We start from the raw sequence: 26,436 nt of genomic DNA, 5'->3' as shown, positions 1-26,436 counted from the left end.
GCTACTAGGAAAAGGGGTGAAGTGGGGGTGAGCCCTCCCGCAGAGCACGACGGGAAACGGCCCGCGCTTTCCCTCGCTCGGGGTGGGCGGGTGTAGCTGTGGGTCCGAGAAGTGACTGACGGGGAAAGGAGATTCAGGGCAAGCCGCTGCGCGTGGCACGGCGGGAAGAGAGGCGGGAGACCGCGCGGGGCATCCCGGGAGCAAGGGCCGGGCCTGGCCCCGGCGCGGAGCATTGTGGGAGGTGGACGCCGCTCCGGGGCGGGTAGGTGAGTGGGGAGGGGCTGGAAGGGTGCACATCTGGGGGAGGGGAGAGGCACAGCTGGGTGGGACAGCGGAGATGGGAGGGCCCGCGGCAGGAGGGGCTGGGAGGGCTTGGGGAGACAGAGGCGGGCTGGGAGGGGCTGCACCCGGTGGGGAGGCGCAGCTGGACGTGGGGGAGCATCTGGGGTGATGAAGCCCATCTGAAGACCAGGGGCCATGTCTAGGACCAGGATGCACATCTGGGGAGTAGGATAGCTGCGAATGGGAGGAGGGAACCACAGCTGGACTTGGGGGAGCGTCTGAGCAGGAGGGACCACAGACAAATATCGGTGACACTTGTGGGAATTGGCCACAAGTGAATGGGGCACACACCTGTGGGCGCAAAGTACGTACTGGATGTGGAGAGGACATCTGGATATGGGAGCATCTCGGAGGCGGGGGCTACAGCTGGATGTGGCGACCCATGGGGTCACCTCTGGGAGAGGGGCAGCGGCTGCATATCGGAGATACATCCCGGGAGGAGGGAGCCACAGGTGCGTGAAGAATACGACCGGGGTTGCGGGGTCCGTGACTGGACGTCGGAGCACATCTGGAGGTGGAACATCTTTAGAAGAGGGGCACAGATGGATGTGGGTTAGGGCCAAGAGGAGACAGAAGGGGGCGTTTCATAAGAATGGGGGCGCTAGAGGTGGCGGCCAAGTGGAGGAGAGACATCAGGAGGGGGAGGAGGTCTTAACTGGAAGGAGGGAACACATTTGAGGAGGTGTCCACCACGGAACTTAAGAGTCCCATTTTGGGAGAGGGACCCCAGCTGTACCCAGGGGCACATCTACAGAGGAAGGGGCCAGAGCTGAAATCAGGGACCAGGATGACCGGCTCCAGTTGTCCCAAGGAATAATGCAGGGATGGGAGAAAGCCGAAGGTGGAGCGTAGATTCATATATAAATATTAACGGGGGTGCCTCCCGCCGTGGGCCCCACCTGGAAAGAGGCACCAGCACCAAAGAGGCGGGCGGAAAACGGAGGAGGTGGGGTACCCTGATGGGGACGACTCTGATATCCACGTGTCCCCTCTTCCCCTCAGGCGCCCCAGGATGGAGTCCCCACCCAGCACGGCAGGCCAGGAGGAGCAGGAGCTGCGGGAGCGGGCCTTCTTCTCGTGGGCCGAGTTCAGCCGCTTCTTCGACGCGTGGTGCCAGCAGCGGCTGGCACTCTTCTTCGTCAAGAGCTCCATGCACCTGGCGCGCTGCCGCTGGGCCAGCGCGCCCCCGCTCTACACGCTCATCGACGTGCTCAAGTACAGCTACGTGCGGCTCGTGTGCAAGGACGTGCGCGCGCCCAGCCGGCCCACCGTGGGGTGCGTGAGCTGAGCTGCCCCTTGCTGGGTGCTGGGTGGCGGGGGAGGTGGGGGGGGGGAAGGGCGGAGGGGAAGCAACGGGGAGGAGTAGGCAGTGAGCCCCCGGCGGAGAGAGACCCGGAGGGAGACATGCCCGCTAAAACTAAATGCATACACCTTGCAGAGAGGCCGAGAGTAAGGGAGAAAGGGAGACAGCCAGTCTGCTGGCAGGACAAAGGCGCACACACAGTGAGTGACAGGGTGGGCTCCAATTACATACTTTTTTTTTTTTTAACCTTTATTTATTTTTGAGAGACAGAGCACAGCAGGGGTGGGGCGGAGAGAGAGGGAGACGAGGAATACAAAGCAGGCTCCAGGCGCTGAGCCATCAGCACAGAGCCCCATGCAGGGCTTGAACTCACTGACTGCCAGACCGAGACCTGAGCCGAAGTTGGCCATTTAACTGACTGAACCACCCAGGCGCCCCAAATTACAGACTTACATTTTTTTTAACGTATTTATTTTTGAGAGGTAGAGAGAGTGTGTGTGTGCAAGCAGGGGAGGGGCAGAGAGAGAGGGAGACACAGAATCCAAAGCAGGCCCCAGGCTCGGAGCTGTCAGTGCAGAGCCCCACGCGGGGCTCAAACTCACAAACCGTGAGATCATGACCCAAGCCAAAGTCAGAAAACTGGGTGAGAGCCAGGTTTGGGACACACAGAAAGAGACCAGAGCCAGACTGAGCTGCAGAGAAAGCCACAGGACAAAGAGAAAAAGATTCATCCACGCTTTCCGTAAATACGGGGCCAGGTCCCACACAGGGGCTAGCGATACCTCACTGGGGAGAGCAGGGGTTGAGCGGGACAGACACATCCCCTCCCCTCGTGGAACTTTCAGGCAAGACAGGGAGACTGACACATTATATGAACAAGCTCACAGTTTCCTATAAACATAATGTCACAAGGGGCAAGCGAAACACCCAAAAGAGAGCCGGGAGACTCACCCGGGTGGCCAAGGGTGTTTCAATCGACCCCACTTCTAAATCAGAGCATTCCCCGTAAAATGTTTGGTTTCCGGCTTTTCTGGAAACACAGGAAGAGGCTGAGCCCACCTCCCTGCGAGGCAGATGGCCACTCCAGTTAGACTGGGTGATGGCGTTCAGGTTTGCCCCAGACCCCACCGCTCTCCATTGCCTCATACGTGGCCCCCGCCGCTTGTGTGTTTCGCCCGCCTGGTCCCTGTGGGTGCATAAGTTTGAGACCTTGGCTGGAGAGCCATGGGCAAGGACGGGGCACTTAAAGACAGGCTCCGTATTACAGGGCTGTTGTGAGGTTACCGTGAGACCAAGATGGGGGAAGGCACTTACCCGGTACCTGGAACATGGGCGGCCCGGTAAACGACAGCTATTCTAGAAGTCAAAGAGCACAGCCTCAAGCCAGCAGCCTAGCCTCCGACCCCCCAGGCCTGCTGCAGTTAGCCAGCGACACCAAGCAAGTGACGTCACCCTTCTGGGTCTCAGTCTCCTGCCTTGGAAAGTGGAGGAAGTCGTGGCATCGATCTCCTAGGTTTTGTGAGGATTAAATGAGCTAATACAGGCACGTCGCTCAAAAGACGACGTGAGCACCTTCTGACAGCGATTCTGACCGTAGTTATTTAAACATTTATTGGGAGTTTACTGTTCTCGGTAGTTTACTCACTGCCTATGTAGAAGCAGAGACCCAGACGCAGAGCAGCGTGAAACAACCATCATCACAGAGAACTCTAGAACGCCAGAGTTTGCGAGTGGCTTGGGCCCAATCCTGGAATCTCTCTTCGTTAACAGAACCCAATTCCAAGTAACAAACACTTATTGAGCACCAACTGTGTGCACGCTCTTTGCTGGGCACTTTGCTCAGCGCTTGAGCAGCTGAGTACCTAATGGAGGAGACAAAGACCCCCCCCCAAAATGTTATTTTTAAGGGAAATGAGGGCAGTTGTGAGAGAGAAGAAGTTGAAGGGGGGAGGGGGGGATAAAAGAGGAGTGGGCAGCTCTATCCGAGAGCTTATGGGGTGCTCCTGGAAGCCTTCCTGGAAGAGGTGACCAGTAAATGAAAACTCGGAGGGCTCTCTCTGTTTATACACTTATGGATGTATGTATGTGACTTCAACACGCAGCGCTTGCTGTGCACAGGCACTGTCCCCAGTGCTCTGCAAATATCACAGGGAGCCAGGGGACAGGAGGGGCAGGGCTGGGGATTGACAGGCTGGTGGTGGCTTTGGGGAGACAGCAGGATGGTCCCGGGATGGGGAGCCCAGGAGGAAGGGGGGATTAGCAAGCCAGTTCAGGGATGATGACTGGGGGCCCATGGTTTCTGAGACCCTCTCTTCCCCCAACTGCTCAGGCAGCACCTGTCCGGTGTCACAACCCAGGAGCAGCCCATAGGCCAGGGTGCTATAGGGGGCGTCTGGTGTGTGACGGGGCAGCAGATGTGGGGGGAATGGTGTCAGGGTCTTGCCCGGCGGGGCTGAGTCCAGGGGCCAGGACTCATCTTGGGGGAGCCCTGGGAGGGCTGTGAGCAGGGGCAGCTCTGGGTTTAGGATGATCCCTCCGGGGGCCACGGGGGAGGGGGGGACGGACCGGAGGAGAGAGACGGGAGGCCAGGGAGGAGGCTGGGACTGAGGGTCCCTAGAACACACATCAGGACTTTGTCTCCTTGGCCACTCTGTCCCCCTTTCCCAGAGGATGGTCAGAGAAGTCTTCCTGGAGGAGGGGACACTGAGTCTGAGCCGTGAAGGATGCGTAGGAGGTAACTAGGTGCAAAGGAGGACGAAGAAGGAAAGAACCGAGTAGACCGGTGGCAGTGGGGATGGGGGAAAGGGGATGGTTGGACGAGGTTAGAAGGCCCCATAGGCAGGACTTGGTGCTGGGTGGCTTGATGTAACGAGCGGACTGCCTGGGTACTGGGGGGTTCGTACAACAGGATTCCATCATTCCACGTCATTTATTTACGGAGCGCCTCCCAGCATTCTGGCATTCTCGGTGCTGGGAAGGTAGCGGTTTGCAAAACAAAGATTCCTGCCCCCTTGGAGTTCACATTCAGAGGTGGGGGGCATTATCCCCCCCCCCCGCCAGGTGTGAAGTAAAGAAAGTGCAAAACTAGCATCTGGAGGCTTCAGTAGACAGTCCTGGGAGGTCCTGGAACCCCAGAGGGGACGTGCTGTTCTCGGGCGAGATGCATAGCTTCACGGAAGTGTGACCTCTCTTGAGCGGGGGAGGGGGTCTTGTTCTCGGGGCTGAAACACTCAGGCCACAAGACGCCAGACCAGACAGTTTCACAAAAAGCCCGTGAGTTATCCAGGGGGAAACGTGTCGGGTTAAGAGCCCCACGAACCGGCCGTTTTGGTCAATCAAAGATGACCGCACGTCGGAAACTTCCTTCAGTCCCTCCCGACACCACTGTGGTGGCTGGACATTTTTGTGTCTTGTGTATAACGACTTGTGTGCTTACGGTTTTTCTAAACTTGTGTCATTTTTGTTACTTTAAATAAGGCAAAGCGTCTCACGCGTTTTTGGCAGACTTTTACAATCTAGCAGGCTCCCTGGGTTTTGACCTCCTGCACAGAGAAGGAAAGGAACGTGTTGAGGGTCCCCTTCTGGTTTAACGGAGACAGTTCTGAAATATTTATCCTGGCTTCTGAGGAGCCTCACCCTTCTCAGGGGCCATTTGGAAACAATCTGGGAGAGTTTTAGGGAGCGCGCCTGGCATTTACTGCTTGGGAGTCAGGCTTCGTAATGACTCGCCAAGCCCTGGACAGCCTGTGTCACCGGGGTCGACAGACTACAAGGCCCTTGGCCAGGTGCACCCTGCAGCTCTTTTTCATAAATAAAGTTTTTTTTTTTTTTATTTTTTTTTTATTTTTTTTTTTCAACGTTTTTTTATTTATTTTTGGGACAGAGAGAGACAGAGAATGAACGGGGGAGGGGCAGAGAGAGAGGGAGACACAGAATTGGAAACAGGCTCCAGGCTCCGAGCCATCAGCCCAGAGCCTGACGCGGGGCTCGAACTCACGGACCGCGAGATCGTGACCTGGCTGAAGTCGGACGCTTTACCGACTGTGCCACCCAGGCGCCCCGTTCATAAATAAAGTTTTATTGGAACCCAGCCAGGCCCATGCATTTACATGGGCTCTATGGCCGTGTTCACCAAATAGAGGATATTTACTGTCTGGCCTTTTGCAGAAAAAGCACGGCCAGTCCCTGGTCTGCAAACATAAAAACCCCCTACCAAAAATGCTGCTAGCGTCCCTCGTGGAATAAAAACACGGAGCCTCCTTTCCAAAAGCAGATGTCAGTTTTAAGTATTATTATCAGGGAAATACACCCTGATTGTCCCCCCACCCCCCCTCCCCAGCCCCGCCATTTCTCTTTCATCTTTTACAATGCTGGTTGTACCCCCTAAATCAATTTCAGCTACGGGGCCAGGCCCTGCAGTCTGAGGACCATTGTCCTAGACAGACAGGCTCTTTTCGCACACAGACGGGTGAGAGAGTTAGGTGTCATCAAAGCGTTGTGTGTAAGAAGAGAGAACTAGAGACGAACTAGAATTAGAACTAGAGAACTAGAGGGGCGCCTGGCCGGTCAGTTGGAGCGTGCGACTCTCGATCTCGGGGTTGTGAGTTCGAGCCCCACGGTGGGTGTGGAGATTATATGAAAATAAAAATGAAACAAACAAACAAACCAAGCACCCCAAGGTAGAGCTGGGAGAATTGCGAGTGGAACGTGGGGCAGTCAAAGGATACGGTGTTGAAAAACTGATGGGTGGAAAAGCACCGAGAACCAGCAAGTTGCAAAAGTATATATAGAATGTGATGTTCAGGCTAGTTTCCTGTTGCTGCCGTGACAAATGATCACAAACCGGAGGGTCTTGAAACAATGCAAATCTGTGACTTTACAGCTCTGAGGGGGCGCAAGTCCAGCACGGGACTCCCGGGGCTAAAAAAATCAAGGTGTCCGCACAGCTGATGTTCCAGGGGAGAATCTGCTGCCTTCCTTTTTCCAGCTTCTAGAAGCACCTGTGATCCTGGGCTTGGAGCCTCTTCTGGGTTTGCCGCCCCTCCAGCAGAGAAGCATCTCTCTCTCTCTCTCTCTCTCTGTCTCTCTCTCTCTCTCATTTGCCTCTCTTGCTTCTCTCTTCCCCTTACAAAGACCCTTGTCAGTACACAGGACCCACCTGGATAAGCCAGGATCACGTCCCCATCGCAAGACCCTTAATTTCATCACATGTTTAAAAAAGCACACGCAGCGTATGTATGCAACTCAGTGAATTTCCCGGAAATAAGATGCATATGTAACCAGTACCCAGAACAAGGGAATACACGCGTCCAGTGCCAAGACCCCCCTCACACTCCCCCCTCTTAGTGTTAACCACTCGAGGTCGTGACCTCTCTCTGATCTCTCCACGGCAGAGTCTGGCTTTCCTCTTGAAATTTCTTTTTTTTTTTTTTAAGTTTATTTTTGAGACAGAGAGAGACAAAGCATGAACGGGGGAGGGTCAGAGAGAGAGGGAGACACAGAATCTGAAACAGGCTCCAGGCTCTGAGCTGTCAGCACAGAGCCTGACGCGGGGCTCGAACTCACGGACCGCGAGATCGTGACTTGAGCCGAAGTCAGCCGTTTGACCGACTGAGCCACCCAGGCGCCCCTCTTTTTTTTTTTTTAATGTTTACTTTTTGAGAGAGAGAGAGAGAGACTGAGAGAAAGAGAGACAAGGAGCGGGGAAGGGGCAGAGAGAGAGGGAGACCGAGGATCTGAAGCAGGCTCCCCTCTAATAGCAGAAAGCCTGAGGTGGGGCTCGAACTCACGAACCTAAGAGATCATGACCTGAGCCGAAATCAAGAGTCGCACGCCTACCCACCTGAGCCACCCAGGCGCCCCTGAACTCGCGATAAACGGGACTCGTGGTGCTTTATCACCCTTCACGTCGGGCTTCCTTCGCTCGGCGGGTTCGGGAGATGATCCACGTTGCCGGGGACGGTAACGATTTGGTCCCTCTTACTGTTGGTTAGTGCTGCGTTTGAGGAATATATCCCTGCTTACTTCCCCACGCTTGAGTGGAAATCCTGGGTCCCGGAGGGGCACATCCGTGATCAGCGTTAGCAGATCGTGTCACGCAGTGTCCCACAAGTGACTTAGGTTTTACGCGCCCGTGGTCTAGAAGTACGAATCGGGCCTGCCCCGCCTCCTGGCCCACGTTTATTTCGTCCTTCTGGCAGTGTGTAGTGGCATGACCTTGGGGGTTGCTGTTTGCATTCCCTCGATGCCTGGTGAGCTGGAGCGCCTCGTCACGTAGACAAAGTTTCCGAACCTAAGAACCTACCTCCTGCTGCTTACGGGTACCTAAAAACATACGCAGGAAGGCAAAATACCCACTTTGGGAGGTGGCTACTTTGGGGGGCAGAGGAGGGAGGGGTCCTTTTTGGGGGAGGGCAGGTGCACAGGGGCCCTGCACCCGCGATGTTGTTACCGCTAAATGGGAAATGGCAGTGTTTTCTTTCTTAAAATTGAGATAAAGATGATAAGCTAAATCGCTCTCGAAATGCCGTCGTAGGTAAAGAGCCGCGGCAAACCCTGAGCGCACGGGAAGCCAAGTGCTTTCCACACATCAACTCTTTCAACCCTGACAACAAGCCTAGGAGAAAGGCACCATGCATATTCTCTCCCTTTCAACTCAGGAGGAAACTGAGGCACAGAGGCTGGAAGCCACTCGCCCCAGGTCACACGACCGGCGGAATCATGAGGCCCTGTCTCTTCTCTGTGCTGGAAACAATTCTTAATTTTAGAAAACAGTCAGGGGCGCCTGGGCGGCTCCGGGGGGTGAAGTGTCCGACTCTTGATTTCGGCTCAGGTCATGATCTCAGGGCCGTGAGATCCAGCCGGAGCCCAGCGTGGGGCTCTGGGCTGAGTGTGGAACCTGCTTAAGAGTCTCGCCCTCTGCCCCTCCCCCATTTGCGCGCGCACGCGCGCTCTCTCTCTCTCGCTCTCTCTCTCTCAAGAAATAAATTAGAAAAAAAACGTATATAAAATGAAAATTTTAAAAAGGAGACAGAGAGAGAGAGAGAGAGAAGGAGGACAAGGGCAGAGGGTGATGTGACGGCGGCGGTGGTCGTTCCTCCCGCAGGCCCCCCCAGCCCGGCTGCCCGGCCTTCATCATCGTCAAGCTGAGCCCGCTGCGGGACCGCCTCGTGGTGACAGAGTGCCAGCTGACCCACTCGCACCCGGCCTGCCCGCTCGAGTTCGCCTACTACTTCCGCCCGGGCCACCTGCTGGCCAACGCCTGCCTGCCCGTGCGCACCACCAACAAGATCTCCAAGCAGTTCGTGGCCCCCGCCGACGTGCACCGCCTGCTCTCCTACTGCAAGGGCCGCGACCACGGCGTCCTGGACGCCCTGCACGTGCTCGAGGGGCTCTTCCGCACCGACCCCGAGGCCAAGGTGGGGTCTCGGGAGAGGCAGCCGGGGGCGGGGGACAGCCACGCCGGAGCCTCGCGGGTCATTCATTCATCCATCCGCCCACTCCTCCATTCGCTCCTTTCATCCATTCCTCCGCGCCGGTCATTCGCCAGGTGCTTATTGCTAGGTGCTGGGGAGGCCGCAGCCTGCAAGACGCGTGGTCCCCGGCCGCGGGGACCCGGCCCGCCCGCGCGGCGCTGGGCCGGAAGAGCTCCCTGCCCCCCACGGAAATGCGGGGGAGCGGGATTCTCCACTGCCCGGAACGGTAGCCCCTGGCCACGCGTGGCTATTGGGCACTTGAAACGTGGCCAGTAGGACCGAGGAACCGAGCTTTAAGTTCCGTTTCTTTTTAACTAATTGCGATTGAAATAGCCGCGCCTGGCCCTGGGGCTGCCTTGCAGAGGAACGGGCTAGAATTCCCTCGCCTCGCGTCCTGAGTCACACCCAAAGGTGATCAGGTGTCAGTAGGGTTGGGGCTAGGAAGAAGACGAGTCAGAAGGGCAGGAAGTGCCCTTTAAAAGACATTTTGCAAACCTGGACGACACGCGTAGAAAACGCACAGACGCGAAGCACGCAGTCTGACGAATGCCCGCAGAGTGGAAACATCCAGATCAAGGCTCAGAAGGGAGGGGGCTCCCTCACCGAAGGTGACGGAGGGAGGTGACAGAGCGAGGAGTAGGGTCCCGGAGCATCAGGTGAGGACATGGAGAGGGGCGGTTGGTTGGAAGGGCGCGGTTTTAGTTTGAGCGGTCACCGAAGGTCTCTCTAAGGAAATGCTGGCGAAACAGGGGGGACAACGGAGGCAGCGGACCCCCCCTCCCCCCCTCGATCTGCAGAGGCAGGGGAGTTCCAGGCAGAAGGAATAGCCCGCGTAAAGGTTCAGAGGCTGGAGCCTGCGAGCTGTTCGTCCAAGAGAAATCTTTCTGCTGCTTTCAGAGCTGGGGTGGACGTGAACGAAGGGGGTGAGGGGGGGTGGGGGGACGACGTACTGCCCCCGACTGTTCTTTTCTCTTGTGCAGGGAGGAGGTCCCAAGTCAGGGCACCTGGGCGGCTCAGTCAGTTAAGCGTCTGGCCCTTGATCTCGGCTTTGATCCTAAGCTCACGAGCCAAGCCGTGATGATCGAGCCCCGTGACGGGGTCTATGCCAACCGTGCGGAGCCTGCTAGGGATTCTCCCTCCCTCCCTCCCTCTTCCCCTCCCCTGCTTGCACTGGAGTGCGCACGGGCTCGCTCTACCCACACCTAATACTGGTGCCAACGTTAGTTAACATTTGTCAGGCACTTAACCGTGGGCGAAGCACGACCCTTAGCGGCTGTACATTGAAAGCTCACCAGAGCGTGTGGAGGAAGGACGTCACCATTCTTACCTCCGTTTCACAGACAAGGAAACTGAAGCACCGAGAGGGCGAGCGAGTGGCCCGAGGCCACACCGCTACCTAATGACGGAGCTGGACTTCAGCCCTACACCGTCTGAGATGCGGGGATGTTCTCTGCTCGGCTACTCCCCAGTTTGGAAATGAGGCTCGGGCCCCCTCCCATCAGTTCTAGCCTCCGGAGAGTTGAGGGTCGCGCCCAAGTCGGTTTGCTGCTCTGTCAAATGGGGCTTCGCACACATGCGCTCCCCACCCCACTGGTCTTTGCCGAGCTGTTCCATCCTCCACGGTCCACCATCAAATAAATCAGCCTCGGCTGTCTTTTCTGGAAACACCTGTGCTGTGTAGGGCTGCCTCCATGAGAAGCAGCTTACTGACAGATGAAAGCCTTCAAGGTCAAGGGATTGTCCTTTTAACTTCCAGTTTGGAAGCTGCCACAGACCCCGGCTAAACCAGGGTCGGCTCCCGAGTCTGTGGTTTGGCCTTGACGCTTATTTTTTATTATTTTTTAAAAATTTATTGAGAGAGAGAGAGAGAGGGAGAGAACGAGCAGGGGAGGGGCAGAGAGAGTGGGGGACAGAGGATCTGAAGCGGGCCCCATGCAGACAGCAGAGAGCCCGATGCAGGGCTCAAACCCACGAACCACGAGATCGTGACCTGAGCCAAAACCGGGGGTCTGATGCTAACCCACTGAGCCACCCAGGCACCCCCACCTTAATACTTGTAAAAAAAAAAATGAGGAAGATGTTCTGGAACACCAAGAGACAGACTAGTGAATGGGTTATTCCTTTTTTTTTTATTTTTTTTAAGTCTTTCTTTTTTGAAAGTGAAGAAGGGAGGAGGATGGGTAAAAGTCAGGCTGCCAGCTTCCAGGAACCAAACGGGGGAAGAGGGCTTTGGGATGCCCTGTCCCCCATCAGATGGCCCTGTGGTCCGCAAGGCCAGGGACCCTTTCTGTTCTACGCTCTTCGCAAAAGAAACCTCCAGCCACCTGGGGATGAGAGGCAACTTGACCTTGAGAGGTCTAACTGCTTCTTAAACGGCCACCAATTTGTCTTGTTTGACCCCCCACCCTGCCTCGTGCTGCCAATTCCTTTTGACGATGCTGCTCTCGGTCCTCAGCATTTTCCAGTTGCTGGTTCGGGAATCACGAGGTTGGGGGTTTGGGCTTTATTTTGCGGGGAGTGGGGAGCGATCGATCGATCGGCTTGTCCATCTGTTTTCCAGCTTCCTGAGTTTGGTTCCTGCTGTTTCCTTTTCTGTAGCTCCTCCCAGCCAGCTCCTGTGGGAGGGATTACTTTTTTTTGGTTTGTTTTTGTTTTGTTTGTCTGTTGGAGGGATTGCTTTGCAAAGCCAAATGCCTGGGACCCCCTGAGCGGCCGTGGCCCGCTCGGTCTGGGGAGCGGACCGGACAAGAGTAGTGTGCCCAAAAGCCACTGCCACGGTTCGTGGGCAAGACTTCCGTAGCCGCTTTATCCGGGGAGGTGCTAAGACCTTTTATGATCTGCCCCAAGGCAGCGATGATGGGCTGAGGTGTTCCGTCACATCTCCATTACCTCATTTCTGGCAGGCTCTAGGGTAACCAGCAGGCCAACTGGCTTTCTGGGCAGAGAGGGAGCTGGAACAGAAACGTGGTGTCTTCTCTCACAGGTATGCCCTGCCTTCTGAGAAAGGTGAATGTTGATCTGAGTGTGCTACTTGTACGTACGCTAAAAGGTCAACCGGTACAGGCACAGTGGAGGACAACTGGACAATGTCTGTCCACACGACCGCGTTGGCCCCTGTCCCACGGGTGGGAATTTACGCTGCAAACGACTCTGGCAGCCGATCCGAACAGGTCGCTCAGATACGGTTTTGAGGTTAACGACACCGCGAAGCAAGGTGCAAAACTGTGCGTAACGTGCTGTTTTGTGCGCGGCAGGGAGAGAATGAGACTATATGGCTATGCGGGCTTGTGTTCACAGAAAGAAGCTCCAGAAGACACCCAGGAGGTGGAACAGGCGCAGGGACGGCGAGTGGGTTGGCGTGGGTGGAAAAGCAGAGGAAGAAGGCTGTGGCTGGGTAGCTTCATATGGTTAGATTTCTGGACCCTGTGGACTTTTTTTCTTTTTAAACTTCTTAATTTAATTTTTAGAGAGAGTGCACGTTTGAGAGAGGCAGAGAGCGAGAGACAGAGAGAGAGAGCGCGCGCGAGAGAGAATCCCAAGCAGGCTCCATGCTTCATGCTGAGCCCGACACGGGGGCTCGATCCTATGACCCTGGGATCATGACCTGAGCCAAAACCAAGAGTCGATCGCTCAACTGACTGAGCCACCCAGACACCCCTGGACCCTGTGGGCTTTTTGCACGTTCAAATGGTTCATTTTAGAAGAGAAGGTGAGGGACGCCCGGGCGGCTCAATTAAGCGTCTGACTTTGGCTCAGGTCATGAGCTCATGGTTCGTGACTTCGAGCCCCACGTCGGGCTCTCTGCTGTCAGCCCAGAGCCCGCTTCAGATCCTCTGTCTCCCTCTCTCTCTCTCTCTCTGCCCCTCCCCTGCTCTCTCTCTCTCTCTCAAAAATAAATAAACATTAAAAGAGAGAGCGAGAGAGAAGTGAAAATAGGCCAGGGTCCCAATGTACCATACCGACCTTGCAAGCTGTGGGACATCCCTTGTGGTGCAAACGGCTTGCTCCCCGGGGCCTCCGCGTGTTCATCCGTAGAACGGGGGTAACAGTGCACACACCCCTTCGTAGGATGTGTGGATGTGTGCGTCCCTGCGACAACACTGCCCGGAAGCCAGGAGGCCCTGTACGTTCGGCTATTGAGCTATTATCTTTATTCCCTCAGGTCGGGAATAGTCTAGAGACCAGGGCCGTTCCGATCGTGTGAAAAGGGGGCGCGTGCTCACACGGAGGAAGGGGGTGTGGGTGGCAGGTGTCGCGAGCCGTGGTTTCTGGGGTTCACGTCTGTGGAACCCACCGTCGACGGCGGCCGCATCCCTGTGCTACCTGTTTGTGTGTCTGAGATGACGCCCTGGCCGCACCTGAGTCCTCACACCTGTCGGCCGCGCGCCCTTGAACCAGGCCCGTGGGATCGCTTTCGTGAAGGCCGAGGGGGGTAGCGTGGGCAGGAACAGGGACTCGAGGCCCCAGCCGCCTTGGGTGCGAATTCCTGCTCTGCCGCTCACTGCCTGCGGGACCCCGGGGCAAGCAGCGGAAGCTCTCTGTGCCTCAGTTTTGCCATCTGGAAAACGGGGGCGGTAATAATGGTAGCTGTTTCACAGGACTGGTGTGAGCATTGGAGGAGGTGAGGCCTCGGCACGGAAAAACCCCCGTCCTGTGTGGTGCCGACGCGGGGGCTCGAACCCACGGACCGCGAGATCATGACCTGAGCTGAAGTCAGACGCCCAACTGACTGAACCACCCAGGTGCCCCTCACCTCCTCCTACTCTTAAGATGTCCTGATGGCCCCCCCCCCCTCAGTGCCCGCACTGGCACTTGGCACGTCAGATTTGTTCCGTAAATATTTGGTAGCGAAACTCATATTTGGGGGAAACTGAGGTACCCCCCACCTTTGGCAAAGGCCGCCACACACACCCCCCCTCCGCAGCGTCCCCCACACGTCTCCCTCGGCTCCTTGCTTTTTTCCTCCCCCAACAATTTCAGGGATCTGGACTTGGATCCCCAGCCCCGTTACCTGCTAGCTCCGTGGCCCTGGGCAAGTCACCCCCCTCCCCCGGTGTAGTTGGGGACCCTAAGGCCGCCCTCAGTTGCCACGAGGACTCACAGAGCTCAGCAACGCTGTTACACTCCCAGCTACAGCTTATTACAGCGAAAAGGACACAGATTAAGAATCAGCAAAGGGAAAAAGGCGCGTGGGGTGGAGGCGGGAGGACAGTGAGCTTCCATTTGTTCTCCTGGCGTTCAGCTCTGCCAGCAACATTGTGTTACGGGCTTGGAGTATTGCCAACCGAGGAGCCCCCCTCCCCGAGCCCCGGTGTCCAGAGATTTTGCTGGGGTTCGGCCACATAGACGCGCCTAGACTGCCTGAGTGGCCGCCCTGGGTCTCCAGCCCCTCTGGAGGTCAGGATGATACTGTGTGGCTCAAGCCCCCCCCCCATCATAAATCATTCCCGTCTTCGCATAGACTATCTAGAAGTGGTCCAAGGCGCCCAGACACTCTTATCCGGCAGGACGTTCCTATCTCCCAGCAGCCGGGCAAGAGCCAGACCTTTCTTTGGAATATGCTGAGCTCAGACAGCCCAGACGGGTTGAGGTAAGCCTTCGCTGCCTCGGTTGCCCTATCTTCAATAGAAGGAAAATGATCGTCCCCTCTCAGCAACGGCCCTCGCTCACTCGGAGGTCCCCGCACCAACCTCAGTCCCATCAGCCTTTCTCTTGAGCACGCTGTCCGTGCACGGGGACCCATAAAAACAGCTGACACTCAGCACATACCGATCTGGGACCAGGCACTGCTCTTCATGCTTCGTGCAAATGAGCCCACGTGATGGTGCGCCCCACCTTTGCAGGCGCGAGCAGCGGAGGCCCAGAGAAGTTCAGACACTCGCCCTGAGCCACACAGCCGGTGCGGAAGCTCGCACAGCTGGTCAGAGGAAGCACCACAGCCTGGCTCCAGGGTCTGGAACGCTTAGCCGCCCTGGGTTCATTTATGCCCGTGTGCCGGGCCCACAGTAGACTCTCCATCAACGCCATTTGATGAACAAACAGGGGTGGAAGGAAAAGCTCCGTGCCCTCTTTAGAAAGAAAACCCAAGATCAGAAATCTGAGTTATCCCTTAAAGAATGGAGATCAGGTTCAAACTCGCCAAGTGCCTGCCTGCTCTGGGAAAGCCTCTTGGCGAATACATTTCGCTTTATTTACTTTTCTGTTACTCCTGACTCCGGAGGAGAGATGGACAAGAACTCAAGACTATAGAAACACATCACTCTTTTAAACCCGTTCCACTTAGGACAACTTTGTCTTTGCATTAATTTCTACACCAGCGCTGTCTGACAGGAATTTCTTTTTTTTTTTTTAAGTTTATTTTATTTAGTTTGAGAGAGAGAGAGTGAGTGAGTGCAGGGGAGGGGCAGAGAAAGAGAGGGAGAGAGAGAATCCCAAGCAGGCTCTGAGCTGTCAACGCGGAGCCCGACGCGGGGCTCCAACTCATGAACCTGTGAGATCGTGACATGAGCCGAAATCAAGAGTCGGACGCTTAACTGACTGAGCCCCCCGGGCGCCCCTGACACAACTTTCTATGGTGATGCAAATGTCCTGCGGCATTCAGGAGAGCAGTCACTAGCCTCGTGTGGCTAGGGTGAAATACGTCTAGTGTGACTGATGAACTGAGTTTTTATAGGTGGTCAAATATTAATTCACTTAAATTTAAATAGTTACAGGTGGCTATACGGGTTGGACAGAGCGCAGTTCTAGATGGAAACATTTGCTGAGATAAATCGTCAAGCAATGATGTCAAAACTCAGGATAGGTTGAAAACAATCGTAGGGGGATAGTAACTAATCAGCTGTAAGATTACGAGGCTTTTTCATACCATTTATTGAATTCGAACGCTGGTTAAGATGCTGACTATAAAGCTTCTGGGTCGGGAAGACAAATTTTTTTTTGTTCCCTTAGGACTCTACCAGACCTTTTTTTTTTTTTTTTTTTTTTCAATTAGAGGATATTTTTTCCTTCCCCTTGAACGCTAAGAACAATGCAGTGCTTTGTAACCACCCTGTAGGAAGAGGTTGGATGATGGCAGAACGGTTTGTGGAGAGATCTGTGCTTAAGTTATTCAGATCCTGGCCCTGCGGCTGGGGGTTGGCACCGACAGGGACCTGCAGGACGAGGCTGACCGTCAACCCTCTGCCCCATTCAGTGGCTTTTGTGCGATGACGATGCCCAGAGTGACTAAGGCCAAGGAGGACAAGAGGGACCAGAAGATGAGGTCCAAGGGTCTGATCGCCCAGCCCACAGTGTGGCGTGAACTCTGGGGGTGAGGGGGTACCTGTAGTGGGATTGGGGAGTCCTGGGAAAGGAAAAGCTTTCAAGCAGGGGAGGGGGTGATCTGATCTGAAGTTTTGAAAATGAAACAGAGATGGGGCAGGTTGGGGCGGGGGTGGGGGGGGTGGGGGTGGTCAATGAGCATCGAGTATGGCTTGGGGCTGCCCACCTCCGGAGGGCGCTGGAGACGTCCAAGGGGCCATGTTCCTGCAGAGGCAATCCAGTGGACGGATCTGGAACCTGGAGATACAGAACTGAGAGTTATCAACTGAGAGATGATAAAAGGCTGGGTGACCAGAGGCGATCGCCTGGGCAGAGCCTAGAGACGGGAAAGAGCAGAGGAGAGGACAGGACCGCAGCTCAGCAACATTTAGAAGTGGGGAGTGGAAGAGGGGCGAGGCAAGCGAAGGAGACAGAACAGGAGACGCCTGGGAAGAAGGAGGACAGCCAGGAGTTTTCAGGGTGACAGAAGCCGAGAGAGATTCGTGTTCCAGAAAGGGGGGCAGCGTCGTCCCCGTCCTCTGAGTGCTGCGGTGAATCCAGTGACACAGAAACAATAGCGGGATTAGATCCGCATCAAGCCTTGGACACAAATGATCTCATTTTGGCCTCTCCACGACCCTGTTCTATAGACATCGCCTCAGTTTTGCAGTCAAGGAAAGCGCAACTCAGCCCAGGGTCCCACACCAGTAAGAGCCGAAGCCAGGATTCAAGATTAGACTCTTCCCTGAACTCCAGAGACGTGGCCTGTGGGTATCGCTGCACGCTTTGTGCCTTCGTCCACCCGGGGAGGTAGCAAGCTGATGCCATGGGCGCCGTTCGACGTATCAGGAATGCAAAACACAGCATCCCTCACCTCGTGGGGCTCCCATCTCCGGAAGGGTGAACGGGCAACAAGCAAGTCGAGATGGGACGTGCTTCGGGGTGATTAAGTGCCACGGCCAACGGTGGCTAGAGAGAGCCGGGGTACTTGCTAAGAAGGGAGGGCCGGAGCGGGCCTTTAGGAGGACACGGTTTTGGGGGCAGGGGCGATAATCGTAGCGACTGCGAACACTTGGAGAGCCCTTCCTATTTCTTGAGCGCGTATTGCCGAATGTATCATTTGTGCCAGGCAGTGTTCGAAATGCTTCCGTTCATTTCATCCTTCCCGTCGCGGGGAGTATCTCGTAACATTCTTCCAAGGGGGTGTTGGTCAGGGAAGTGGCCGGGAGCCACACACAGCCAGGAAGTGGGGGCCCCAGGGTCTCAGCCTTGCGCGGGCTCTAGACCCCACGCTGGACCTGCCCCCCTGAGCACGAAGGAACGCGTCTGCAGTTCCCAGACGCGGAAATGGGGGGAACGACGAGGTTAAGGAGGAAACCGAGGCTCGGAGAGGTTACGTCACAAGGTTAGAAAGTGATGGGGCCGGGACTCAAAATCAGGCGATCTTTCTGCGAAGCCTACGGCTTTATTGCTAGACAGACCGGCGGCTCTCAACCCGGAGCGCGCGTGGGGATCCCCTGGAGGGCTTGTCAAACACGGATGGTGGGGCCCTCAGAGTTTCTGACTCAGCAGGTCTGGGGTGGGCCTAAGAATGTGCATTTCGGTCAAGGTCCCAGCGGGCGCCGCTGCTCCCAGCCCTACACTTTGAGAACCTTCGCCCCAGCCTGCCTCTCAGCGCAGGAAGGAATGAATACCCAGCCCCGAGTAGGTACACTGAGGCTCAGAGAGGCTGGCCCGTGGGCAGAAACCCCACAGCTATTAGAGGGCGGTGCCGGACCTCGAGCCCGGGCAGTCCGCCTCCAGAGGTCGCGTTTTTACACCATTCCCCCCCTCCCTGCACCGCCGCCTGCCGGTCGGAGGAAGAAATGCCTGCACGCGGGAATGAATGAATTCCCATTTCCCCGTCGGGGACACCGAGCTCCGGGGGCCGCCGGGCTCCCTGCCCCCCGCGCGCCCCCCCTCCCCCCCGGGCGATCCCTGACCGCTCTCCCTGCCTCCCCGCCCCGCCCGCAGGTGAAGCTGGTGTTCGTGGAGGACCAGGCGGTGGTGGAGACCGTGTTCTTCCTGACGTCGCGCACCCGGGCGCTGTTGCGGCGCTTCCCGCGCATCCTCCTGGTGGACCGGCTGCCCGGGCTGCAGGGCGCGCTGGACCTGCTGGCGGTGCTGTGCGTGGACGGCGCGGGGCGCGCGCGCCAGGCCGCCTGCTGCGTGGCGCGCCCGGGCACGCCGAGCCTGCTCCGCTTCGCGCTGGCCTCGCTGCTGCAGAGCGCGCCCGACGTCAAGGGCCGCGTGCGCTGCCTGACGGCCGGGCCCGAGGTGGCGGCGCAGCTGCCGGCCGTGCGCCAGCTGCTGCCGGGCGCGCGCGTGCAGATCTGCCGCGCGCAGGGCCTGGAGACGCTCTTCAGCAAGGCCCAGGAGCTGGGCGGCGCCGGCCGCGAGGACCCGGGCCTGTGGCCGCGCCTGTGCCGCCTGGCCGGCGCCTCGTCGCCCGCCGCCTACGCCGAGGCGCTGGCCGAGCTGCGCGCCCACGGCCCGGCCGCCTTCGTCGACTACTTCGAGCGCAACTGGGCCCCGCGCCGCGACATGTGGGTGCGCTTCCGAGCCTTCGAGGCGGCCCGGGACCTGGACGCGTGCGCCCTGGTGCGCGGCCACCGCCGGCGCCTGCTGCGCCGCCTGAGCCCCTCGCGCAGCGTGGCGCAGTGCCTCCGCGACCTGGTGGCCATGCAGTGGGCCGATGCGGCCGGGGAGGCGGCGCCCGAGGGCCCCGACGGCGGCGGGCCTTGGCCAGAGGGCGAGCCGGGGAGGGGAGCCCACGTGGAGGAGGAAAGGATGAAGGGCCTGGAGAGCGGGGACTGGGCAGGGACCCCGAGAGAAGGAAGTATTTGGCGAGGCGCCCAGTTGGAGAAGGAGTGGGCCCGAGGAGTGGAGGCCAGAGACCGGGGAGGGGCTCAGTTAGAAAGTGACTCGGGGAGAGGGTTGCAGGTCCAAGACTGGAGAGGGTCCCAGTCGGAGAACGAGCACTGGAGAGGGCCAGAGATCAGAGACTGGAGGGGGACCCCGTTGGAGGCCGAGAAAGATTGGGGACCAGAAGGTTACGTAGGGAGAGGGGCCTGGTTGGAGGACGGTGGGCCGAGAGCACTGGAAGGGTATACCTGGAGGATGGCCCAGCTGGAGGGTGACAGCATGAGGGTGCTGGAGACCACAGAGCGGAGGGGGGCCCCGTTTGATCCTGAGAGGGCCAAGAGTCTTGAAGGGAGCACCTGGCGGGGGGCCCAGCTGCACGATGAGAGGGCACACGGACTGAAAGCCAGAGACTGGAAGGGGCCTCAGCTGGAAGCTGAGAAGGGAAGGGGGCTGGAGGTCAGGACCTGGAGGGGGCACCATGTGGAGAAGCCCAGGGAGTTGGTCCCTGAGAATGGAGACCAAAGGGGGCCCCAGTGGGGAGATGAGAGGCAGAGAGGGCCAGAGGTGGGAGAAGAGAGGGAAGTGAGGTTGGGGGTCAAAAGAAGAAGGGATCTGGAAGATGTAGTTCTGGTCCATCTGGGGGACACGAGGGTGACAGGCCTGGAGAACGGAGAGGGAGCCCGGTCTGTGGGCCCCAAGGGCCGAGGAGAACAAGGGATGGGGTGTGGGGGGGCAGGAGGGAGGTGTCTAGGGCTGGGGAACGGAGTCCCGTGTGGGCCCGCCGTGGGAACTGTGTGTGAAGGCGATCCAGAATGGGCAGGGACGCGGAGAGTGTGCCTGGCCGCTGGGGAGAGCCCGCAGGAAGGGGGTCAAGAAGAAGGTCCACGGGAACCAAAGAGGCCTTGCTGCCCCTCCGCAGAGGAGGAGGTGGACTGGGAGCCCCTGGCCAAGTTCCGAGCGGCCTGCGGGCCAGAGCTGGCGGAACTGGTGGCCGAAGAGCTGGCCTTCGCCAGGCAGCACGGGACCCGGGGTTTCCACTGGACTGGAGCTGGGTTTGCCCTTAAGGACGGAACCTCGGACTTCTTCCTGGACAGGGCCCTGACCCGCTGCAGCTGCTCTATCCACGCCGCCCGCCGTCTGCCCTGCCGCCACCTGTTTGCGGCGCGCCTCCTCACGGGGGCAGCCTTATTCCACATGGACCTGCTCAGGGACTGCTGGGGGAGAGCCCCAGAGCCCTGACCCATCGGGCCCCCGCCTGCCACCCTCCGCTGTGAGGGCAGGAGGGCGCTCTTCGATCCCAAAGATAACAGGGCTGAGGCCAAGGAGGCCACCTCAGTCCCTCTGGCCACTTCCTGTGTCATCCAGGGACCTCACCTTGGCCGTTTGCCTCTCTGGGCCCTAGGGGAAGCTGACAGTGGTCTCTGAGGTCCTGGAGGCACAGTGTGGAAGAGGGTGGCGGCTAGGACGGCTCCTGAGGGCCTCCCTCAGGAGAGGAGATGTGTGATGAGACAGGGGATAGAAGGGGGGGGCAGACGGGGGGCAGAAGGAAGGAGGGGACAAAGCTGGGGGAGGGGAGGACACCAGGATACGGGGAGAGCCCAGGCAGGAGCAGATGGTCCGTCCAGAGAGTGCAGGGGTGAAGGAGAAAGCAAAGGGGAGTGTCAGACAAACGGAAGGGGGGAGGAAAGAGGAGAGAAGCTCGCAGGGAGACCCGCGGAGAGAGGACAACAGAGGCAGAAATGGGGGAAAGCAGAGGGAGGCAGGAGAGAAGGAGGCCAGGGTGGAGGACAGAGGGAAAAAAAAAAAAAAAAAAAAGACGCATGGAAAGGAAAGGTATAGGAGGTGGGGAGAGAAGGAGCAAGAGGGGAGTGATTTGAGAGTCCCCAAAGCCTGGATGCTTGGATCTGGTTGGTCATTTCCAGAAGAGACTGAATGGGGGAAGGGGTATGGGGGGAGGGGCGGAGGCTCTCCAGTGGGAGAAGGGAACAGTCTGGACTATTGTGCTTCAAGATCGGAATAAAACAGTATTATTTTGGTTTCTGTACTGAGTTCCTGGCTTCTCCGGGGAGGCGGGGAGGCCCAGACCTGGAGAGAAAGTCAGGTGGTCCAGAGGTCATTTCTATCGACAAGACCTCCTGGGGCCAGATGGCATGGAGGGGCCGGAAATGAGTAGATTCCCCCTGGCAGCTCGGGCCTCTTCCTCCCTCATCTGGACCGGTATGCCAAGGTGACAACTTGGCCAACATCTGTGGAGTCTACCCTCAGATGACTAGCCCAGGCCAATCTCAGCCACGGTGCCAGCGATTGGTTTAAGAAGGGGCACGTGACTGAATCCTGGCCAATGGGTCTGCTCAGGGTGGGAGGCCACTAAAGGTTCTCTCAGTCCTAGGAAGAGGCCCCAGGATGAGGGGGTCAGGCCTAGACCTGCTTGCCAGCCTCTTGATAGATGCCCTCTATGATCCGCCCCCCTCCCAACACCCTGGGAGGTGGACATTGTGCCCATTTTCCAGCTGTGGAAATTAAGTCACAGAATTGCAGTGACTTGCCAATGGACACACAGCAGGAGAGTCCCCCGTCCCCCGAGCCAAACCTCCACCTCTGCACTTACAATGGCTCCCATTTTTTTTTTGAAAATGTTTATTTATTGAGAGAGAAAAAGACAGAGAGCAGGGGAGGGGCAGAGAGAGAGAGAGAGAGAGAGAGGGAGGGAAAAAGAACCCTAAGCAGGCTCCCCCATTTCAGTGCAGAGCTGGACACGGGGCCCAAGCCCACAAACCATGAGATCGTGGCCTGAGCCGAAATCAAGGGTCCGATGCTTAACCAACGGAGCCACCCAGGAACCCCAAGCCCTCAGTTTCTTGATGTGGAAAAATGGGGCTAAATACTAACTCTGCTACCGAAGCTGGTTGGAGAATTGAAAATAATGCCCTTATTCTCTCTAGTGCGTGCCAAGAACCCCGGTGATTGGTTGTTGTTATGTACCGACTCTCCCGTTCTCTTTTTGAGAGACTGAAGATGTGGGTTGGCATTTGGTGACGCTGCATGGGGAGGGTCTCCCATTACTTGTTAGACCAGATCAACATCACAATAAATGCCAGCGAATTCTTCCGAAAATGCACCACGCATGCGCTTGAGGCGGTCGGAAGCGCGTGAATGGACCCGCGAACGGCTGGGTGTCTGGCCCGAAGGATGAGGATCGCAGCACTAAGTGGGGAGGGGACAGCGATAGGGAGGTGGCGAAGTCTGGGGAGACACCGCTCGAATCTGAAAGGCACCAGGGGAGCCAGCGGCGCGGTCGGTCCCTAAACAGGGACGCCCTTCCTGTGTCACCCCCTCTTCGGGTAATGGTCTCGCCCGATTCCCGTTCCCTTCTGCCACTCCGGGACACACCAAGTTTCCAGCAGAGGGGTGGGAGAAGTGGTCCTGGGTACTGAAGGGACGTTTGGGCGGGCGGGAGCTTTGTCGCGGAGGCCGGGGGTAAATGCTGGGGGGAAAAGGGGGAGGAGACAAACGGGTCGAAACAATTGGAAGAGGGGAGGCCTTCGGGGGACCCAGGTTCGAAGGGCGGGGCGGGGCTTAGAAGACCTTTGTCAAGGAAAGAAGGCGGGGCCTCTGGCTGGGCGAGTTCACCGTGCGGGGAGGCGCGCGGTTGGAGTGGGCGGGTTCATTGTGAGTCCGGGTGAGGGGGGTGAAGTTGGTTGGGAGAGACCATCGTTTGTTTGGGGGGGATCCGGGCCGTGCTTGGGGGTGACCTCTGAGTGTGTAAGAGGGGGGAGGGTCCAGGTTGAGTGTGTGCCTCCGGAGCAGGTTTGAACTGTGCCTTGTAGCAGGAGTTGGATTCTGACCGAGGCTCTGAGAGGGCATAACAACAGGTGCTAGCGCCCCTTGGTGGAAGAGTTAAGTACCTACTTGCAGAAGGAGAGGCTGCCCTTGGAATGTAAGGACCACCGGCAAATATCTCGAGAGTTATACTGGAGCGGGTGCGGGGAGCCTATCAAGGGGGCTGTCGCTGGCGTCGGCTGCTGGGGAGCCACGAGCAGGAGAGGGGCAAGATCAGCCTGGGGTGAAGACGGCCTTCTGGGGCCGTGTGGGGGGTGGACTGGAGTGGGGACACTGGACAGGCGCTCTTAAGCTTCTCCCTCCCTCCTTGGGGCACCCGGGTGGCTCAGTGGGTTAAGAGTCCGGCTTGAGCTCAGGTCATGACCTCACGGCTCGTGAGTTCGAGCCCCGCATCGGGCTGTGTGCTGACAGCTCGGAGCCTGGAACCTGCTTCGGATTGTGCGTCTCCCTCTCTCTCTCTGCCCCTCCCCCGCTCATGCTCTGTCTCTCTGTCTCAAAAATCAATAAAACATTAAAAAAAAAAAATTCTGCCCCCCTCGCCCGCTCACGCTCCCTCTCCCTTTCCAAAAGAAAAAGAAAACTGTTGGATATAGCGCATTTTAAATTCTTGTGCGCGAGGTGTGTTCCATGAACACGGGTGCATTTCAACTGGTTTTGATGAACCCTCATCCGACATACTTAGTATTTTACTTGTTTATTTTCTGCTGGGCCACAGTAGAGGGGAGGGAGGTCACTGCTCTATTACCAGAATCCAGGGCAGTGCACGGCACATGGCCGGCAGTCAGGCTGTTGAATGGTGAGGAGTGTCCCCTCCCCCAGAACTCCTGACTCGGGAATTGTGGGTGACGCGCAAATTTGAGCCCGCTTCACCCGCCTTTCCCCACGATGCCGATGGGGGCGCTCTGAGCATCACATTTTGATCCAGACCAACCCCCTCGTTTCTCGGGTGAAGAAATTGAGGTCCAAGAGACACGTTGACTTGCCTGAGGTCAGGCAGCACGTTGACAACAGAGGAAGCAGCCTGGCCTGGGCTCCAGCCCAGGAGAGGCTGGTCATTGCTAAGTGCAGGAGTCATTCCTGCACCTCCCTGGGCCCTCGGGTCTCCATCTGGCAAATGAGGAGGGTTCATCATCACAGAGGGGCGGGACATCATGGGGTCACGTTTTGCCCCTCCCTCTTACTAGCTGTGCGATCTTATGTAGATATTTCTTAATCCCTGTGCCTCAGTTTGCTCATCTGTCAGATGGGGGTAATAAAAGTCCCCACCTCATAGGCTGAGTTCGGTGAGTTAATACCCATGAATTGCTCAGAACAGTTCCTACAGCCTCGTAAGTATCCAATAAATACTAGCCAGTCGCATTATCTCCAACACTGCCACAAGAGGTGTGCGAATATCCCCCATAGGCGGGTGAGGGTGAATTTGTGAGGGCCGGCTTTAGAGCCCGAGTTTCCCGGATTCAGATCTCGACTCACTTCCAAACTCTGTGACCTCGGGCACGTGAATTGCCCTCTCTGAGCTTCAGTTACCCTGCAGATGGCTGGGTTATTGTGAGCACGCGGTAGGTACCTAGGTATACAGAAAGCGCCAAATAAATGCCAAGTATGTATCCCTCTGTGTTCAGAGTCTCGCTGCAAACGGCATGTATTAGTTCCTTATGGCTGCTGTAATAAATGACGACAAACTTCAGAAGTTTGAAGTCCGTTTCCCTAGGGCCGAAATCAAGATGTTCGCAGGGCTGTGCGCCCTTTGAATCTCTAGGGGAGAGGCCGTCTGCTTCCCTTTTCAGCTTCTAGAACTTCATCCCTCACAACCCTTGGCTCCGGCCCCTTCTTCCGCCTTCAGAGTCAACAGCGGAGCATCTCGGTTCCTTGATCCCGTCGCCTTCACTGCATCGAATCTCCCTCTTATAAGAACACTTGTAGACATTTAGAGCCACCGAGATGATCCAGGATAATCTCCCCATGTCAGGACGCTTAATTTCATCCTACCTGCATAGTCCTTGTTTCCAAAGTCACAAGCACCTGAATATAGTTGGAGGCCATCATTCAGCCTACCACATGGCGGAAAACCCACGCCAAGCTTGCTGAAGCAACAAAAGGTAATTTATTGCCTCACGCAACCAAAAAGTTAAGGAGGGGATGCTTCAGGCACAGCTAGATCTAGGTGCTCATCCAGAAGCTGTCCCTGCCTTCTCTGGGAGCTGTTTGTGTCTATGACAATTTCATTGCCAGGCTGACTCTCCTCCCCGTGGATGCGAAAGGTGGACGCGGTCAGCCCCAGGTTCACATCCAAAGATAAGTGCCGTGGAGAAAAGTAAAGCCAGGTAGGGCAAGACAGAAGGGTAGCGTGAGTTTCCATTTGAAATAGGTGGTGAGGAAAGGCCTCTAGTGAGAAATGACATTTGAACAAGGACCTGACCCAGATGAGGGGGAAGCCAGGCCGCTGTCTTGGGGAAGAGAGTTCCAGACAATGAGTCCGTTGAAGAGCCTTGAAGCCAATGTGGCCAGAGCCTAGTGAGCCAGCAGGAGAGGGGGAGAGAGGAGAGATCCCAGAGGGAATGCAGGGGGGTCACGCAGGGCCTCCTGAGTCCTGCCGAGGTCCTGGGCATTTCTTTGAGTTAGAGGGGACAATGCGGGAGGGCTCTGGGCTGAGGAGGGCCGTGAACTGATCTAGGTGTTAACAGGCACACTCTGGGGAGCCTACCTGGGGGTCGAGGACTGAGGCGGGAGGTCCAGACAGGCAACAGGCGTCCTCGCTTGGGGTCAGGATTTGAGCTTAGGGGAGGCGGCCGGGGAGAGAGTGAGAAGTAGCCGGATTCTGGACGTACTTTCCGGATAGAGCCAACATCGGAGGGATTCGATGAAGGGGTAAGAGCGGGAGGAGCAGGTTTCTGCCCTGCAGGTGTGGGATGGAGATGACCAGGGACTGAGCCCTCTCTCCTCTCCCAGGCGCCCGGAGGAGGCGGGGCGGAGGCTCTGGCCCTGGTGCAGCTCGTCCATGAACACCGGGCGTACTCGATCCCTCGCCGGGTCCCCGACGCCGCGGCCGAGGCGCGCCTCCGCCAAAGTGAAGGCGCCCGGCTCTCTCGTCCCCGGCTCTGAGGTCCGGGCGGGGTGGTTTGGCCGCGAGGCCTGCGGGAAAGCCTTCAAGCGCGCGTGGAAGCTGCTGAGCCACGAGGTGGTGCACACGGCCGCGCCTTCGAGCGCCACTCGACTGCAAGGTGCACGGGGACGAGCGGCTAGCGCTGTGCTGCCTGCGGCAAGCGATTTACG

The 26,436-nt window shown here is 57.4% G+C and overlaps 1 protein-coding gene and 1 long non-coding RNA gene across 5 annotated transcripts; one reads left to right on the top strand and one right to left on the bottom strand.

Annotated features, from left to right (window-relative positions):
* Positions 1 to 3: 3 nt before the first annotated feature.
* On the top strand, positions 4 to 21,091 carry ZSWIM9 (zinc finger SWIM-type containing 9). Of its 3 annotated transcripts, none has more exons than XM_047077719.1 (4): positions 4 to 262; positions 1,345 to 1,617; positions 8,751 to 9,063; positions 18,433 to 21,091. In XM_047077719.1, the coding sequence occupies exons 2-4, from the start codon at positions 1,355 to 1,357 to the stop codon at positions 20,560 to 20,562; spliced, it is 2,706 nt and encodes a 901-aa protein (XP_046933675.1). In that variant the 5' UTR covers positions 4 to 262; positions 1,345 to 1,354; the 3' UTR covers positions 20,563 to 21,091. The 3 variants fall into 3 exon arrangements, with proteins under 3 accessions (XP_046933675.1, XP_046933674.1, XP_046933673.1); XM_047077718.1 differs by having other exon boundaries at positions 4 to 266; XM_047077717.1 differs by lacking the exon at positions 4 to 262 and adding an exon at positions 461 to 794.
* LOC124510961 (uncharacterized) lies at positions 16,108 to 26,436 on the bottom strand. 2 transcript variants are annotated; one of them, XR_006961783.1, is made up of 2 exons: positions 25,868 to 26,436; positions 16,108 to 16,677 (listed from the first exon to the last, which is right to left on the bottom strand). It is a non-coding gene; the product is annotated as an uncharacterized LOC124510961 (long non-coding RNA). The 2 variants fall into 2 exon arrangements; XR_006961782.1 differs by lacking the exon at positions 16,108 to 16,677 and adding an exon at positions 23,839 to 24,730.

This window comes from Lynx rufus, unplaced genomic scaffold (assembly GCF_022079265.1).
Source record: "Lynx rufus isolate CCGP_SWC_20201006 ecotype Redwood Valley unplaced genomic scaffold, mLynRuf1.p SCAF_16, whole genome shotgun sequence".
NCBI lineage: Eukaryota > Metazoa > Chordata > Mammalia > Carnivora > Felidae > Lynx > Lynx rufus.
Note: the sequence above shows the minus strand (reverse complement) of the source record. Positions and strands in the feature narration are given on the sequence as shown.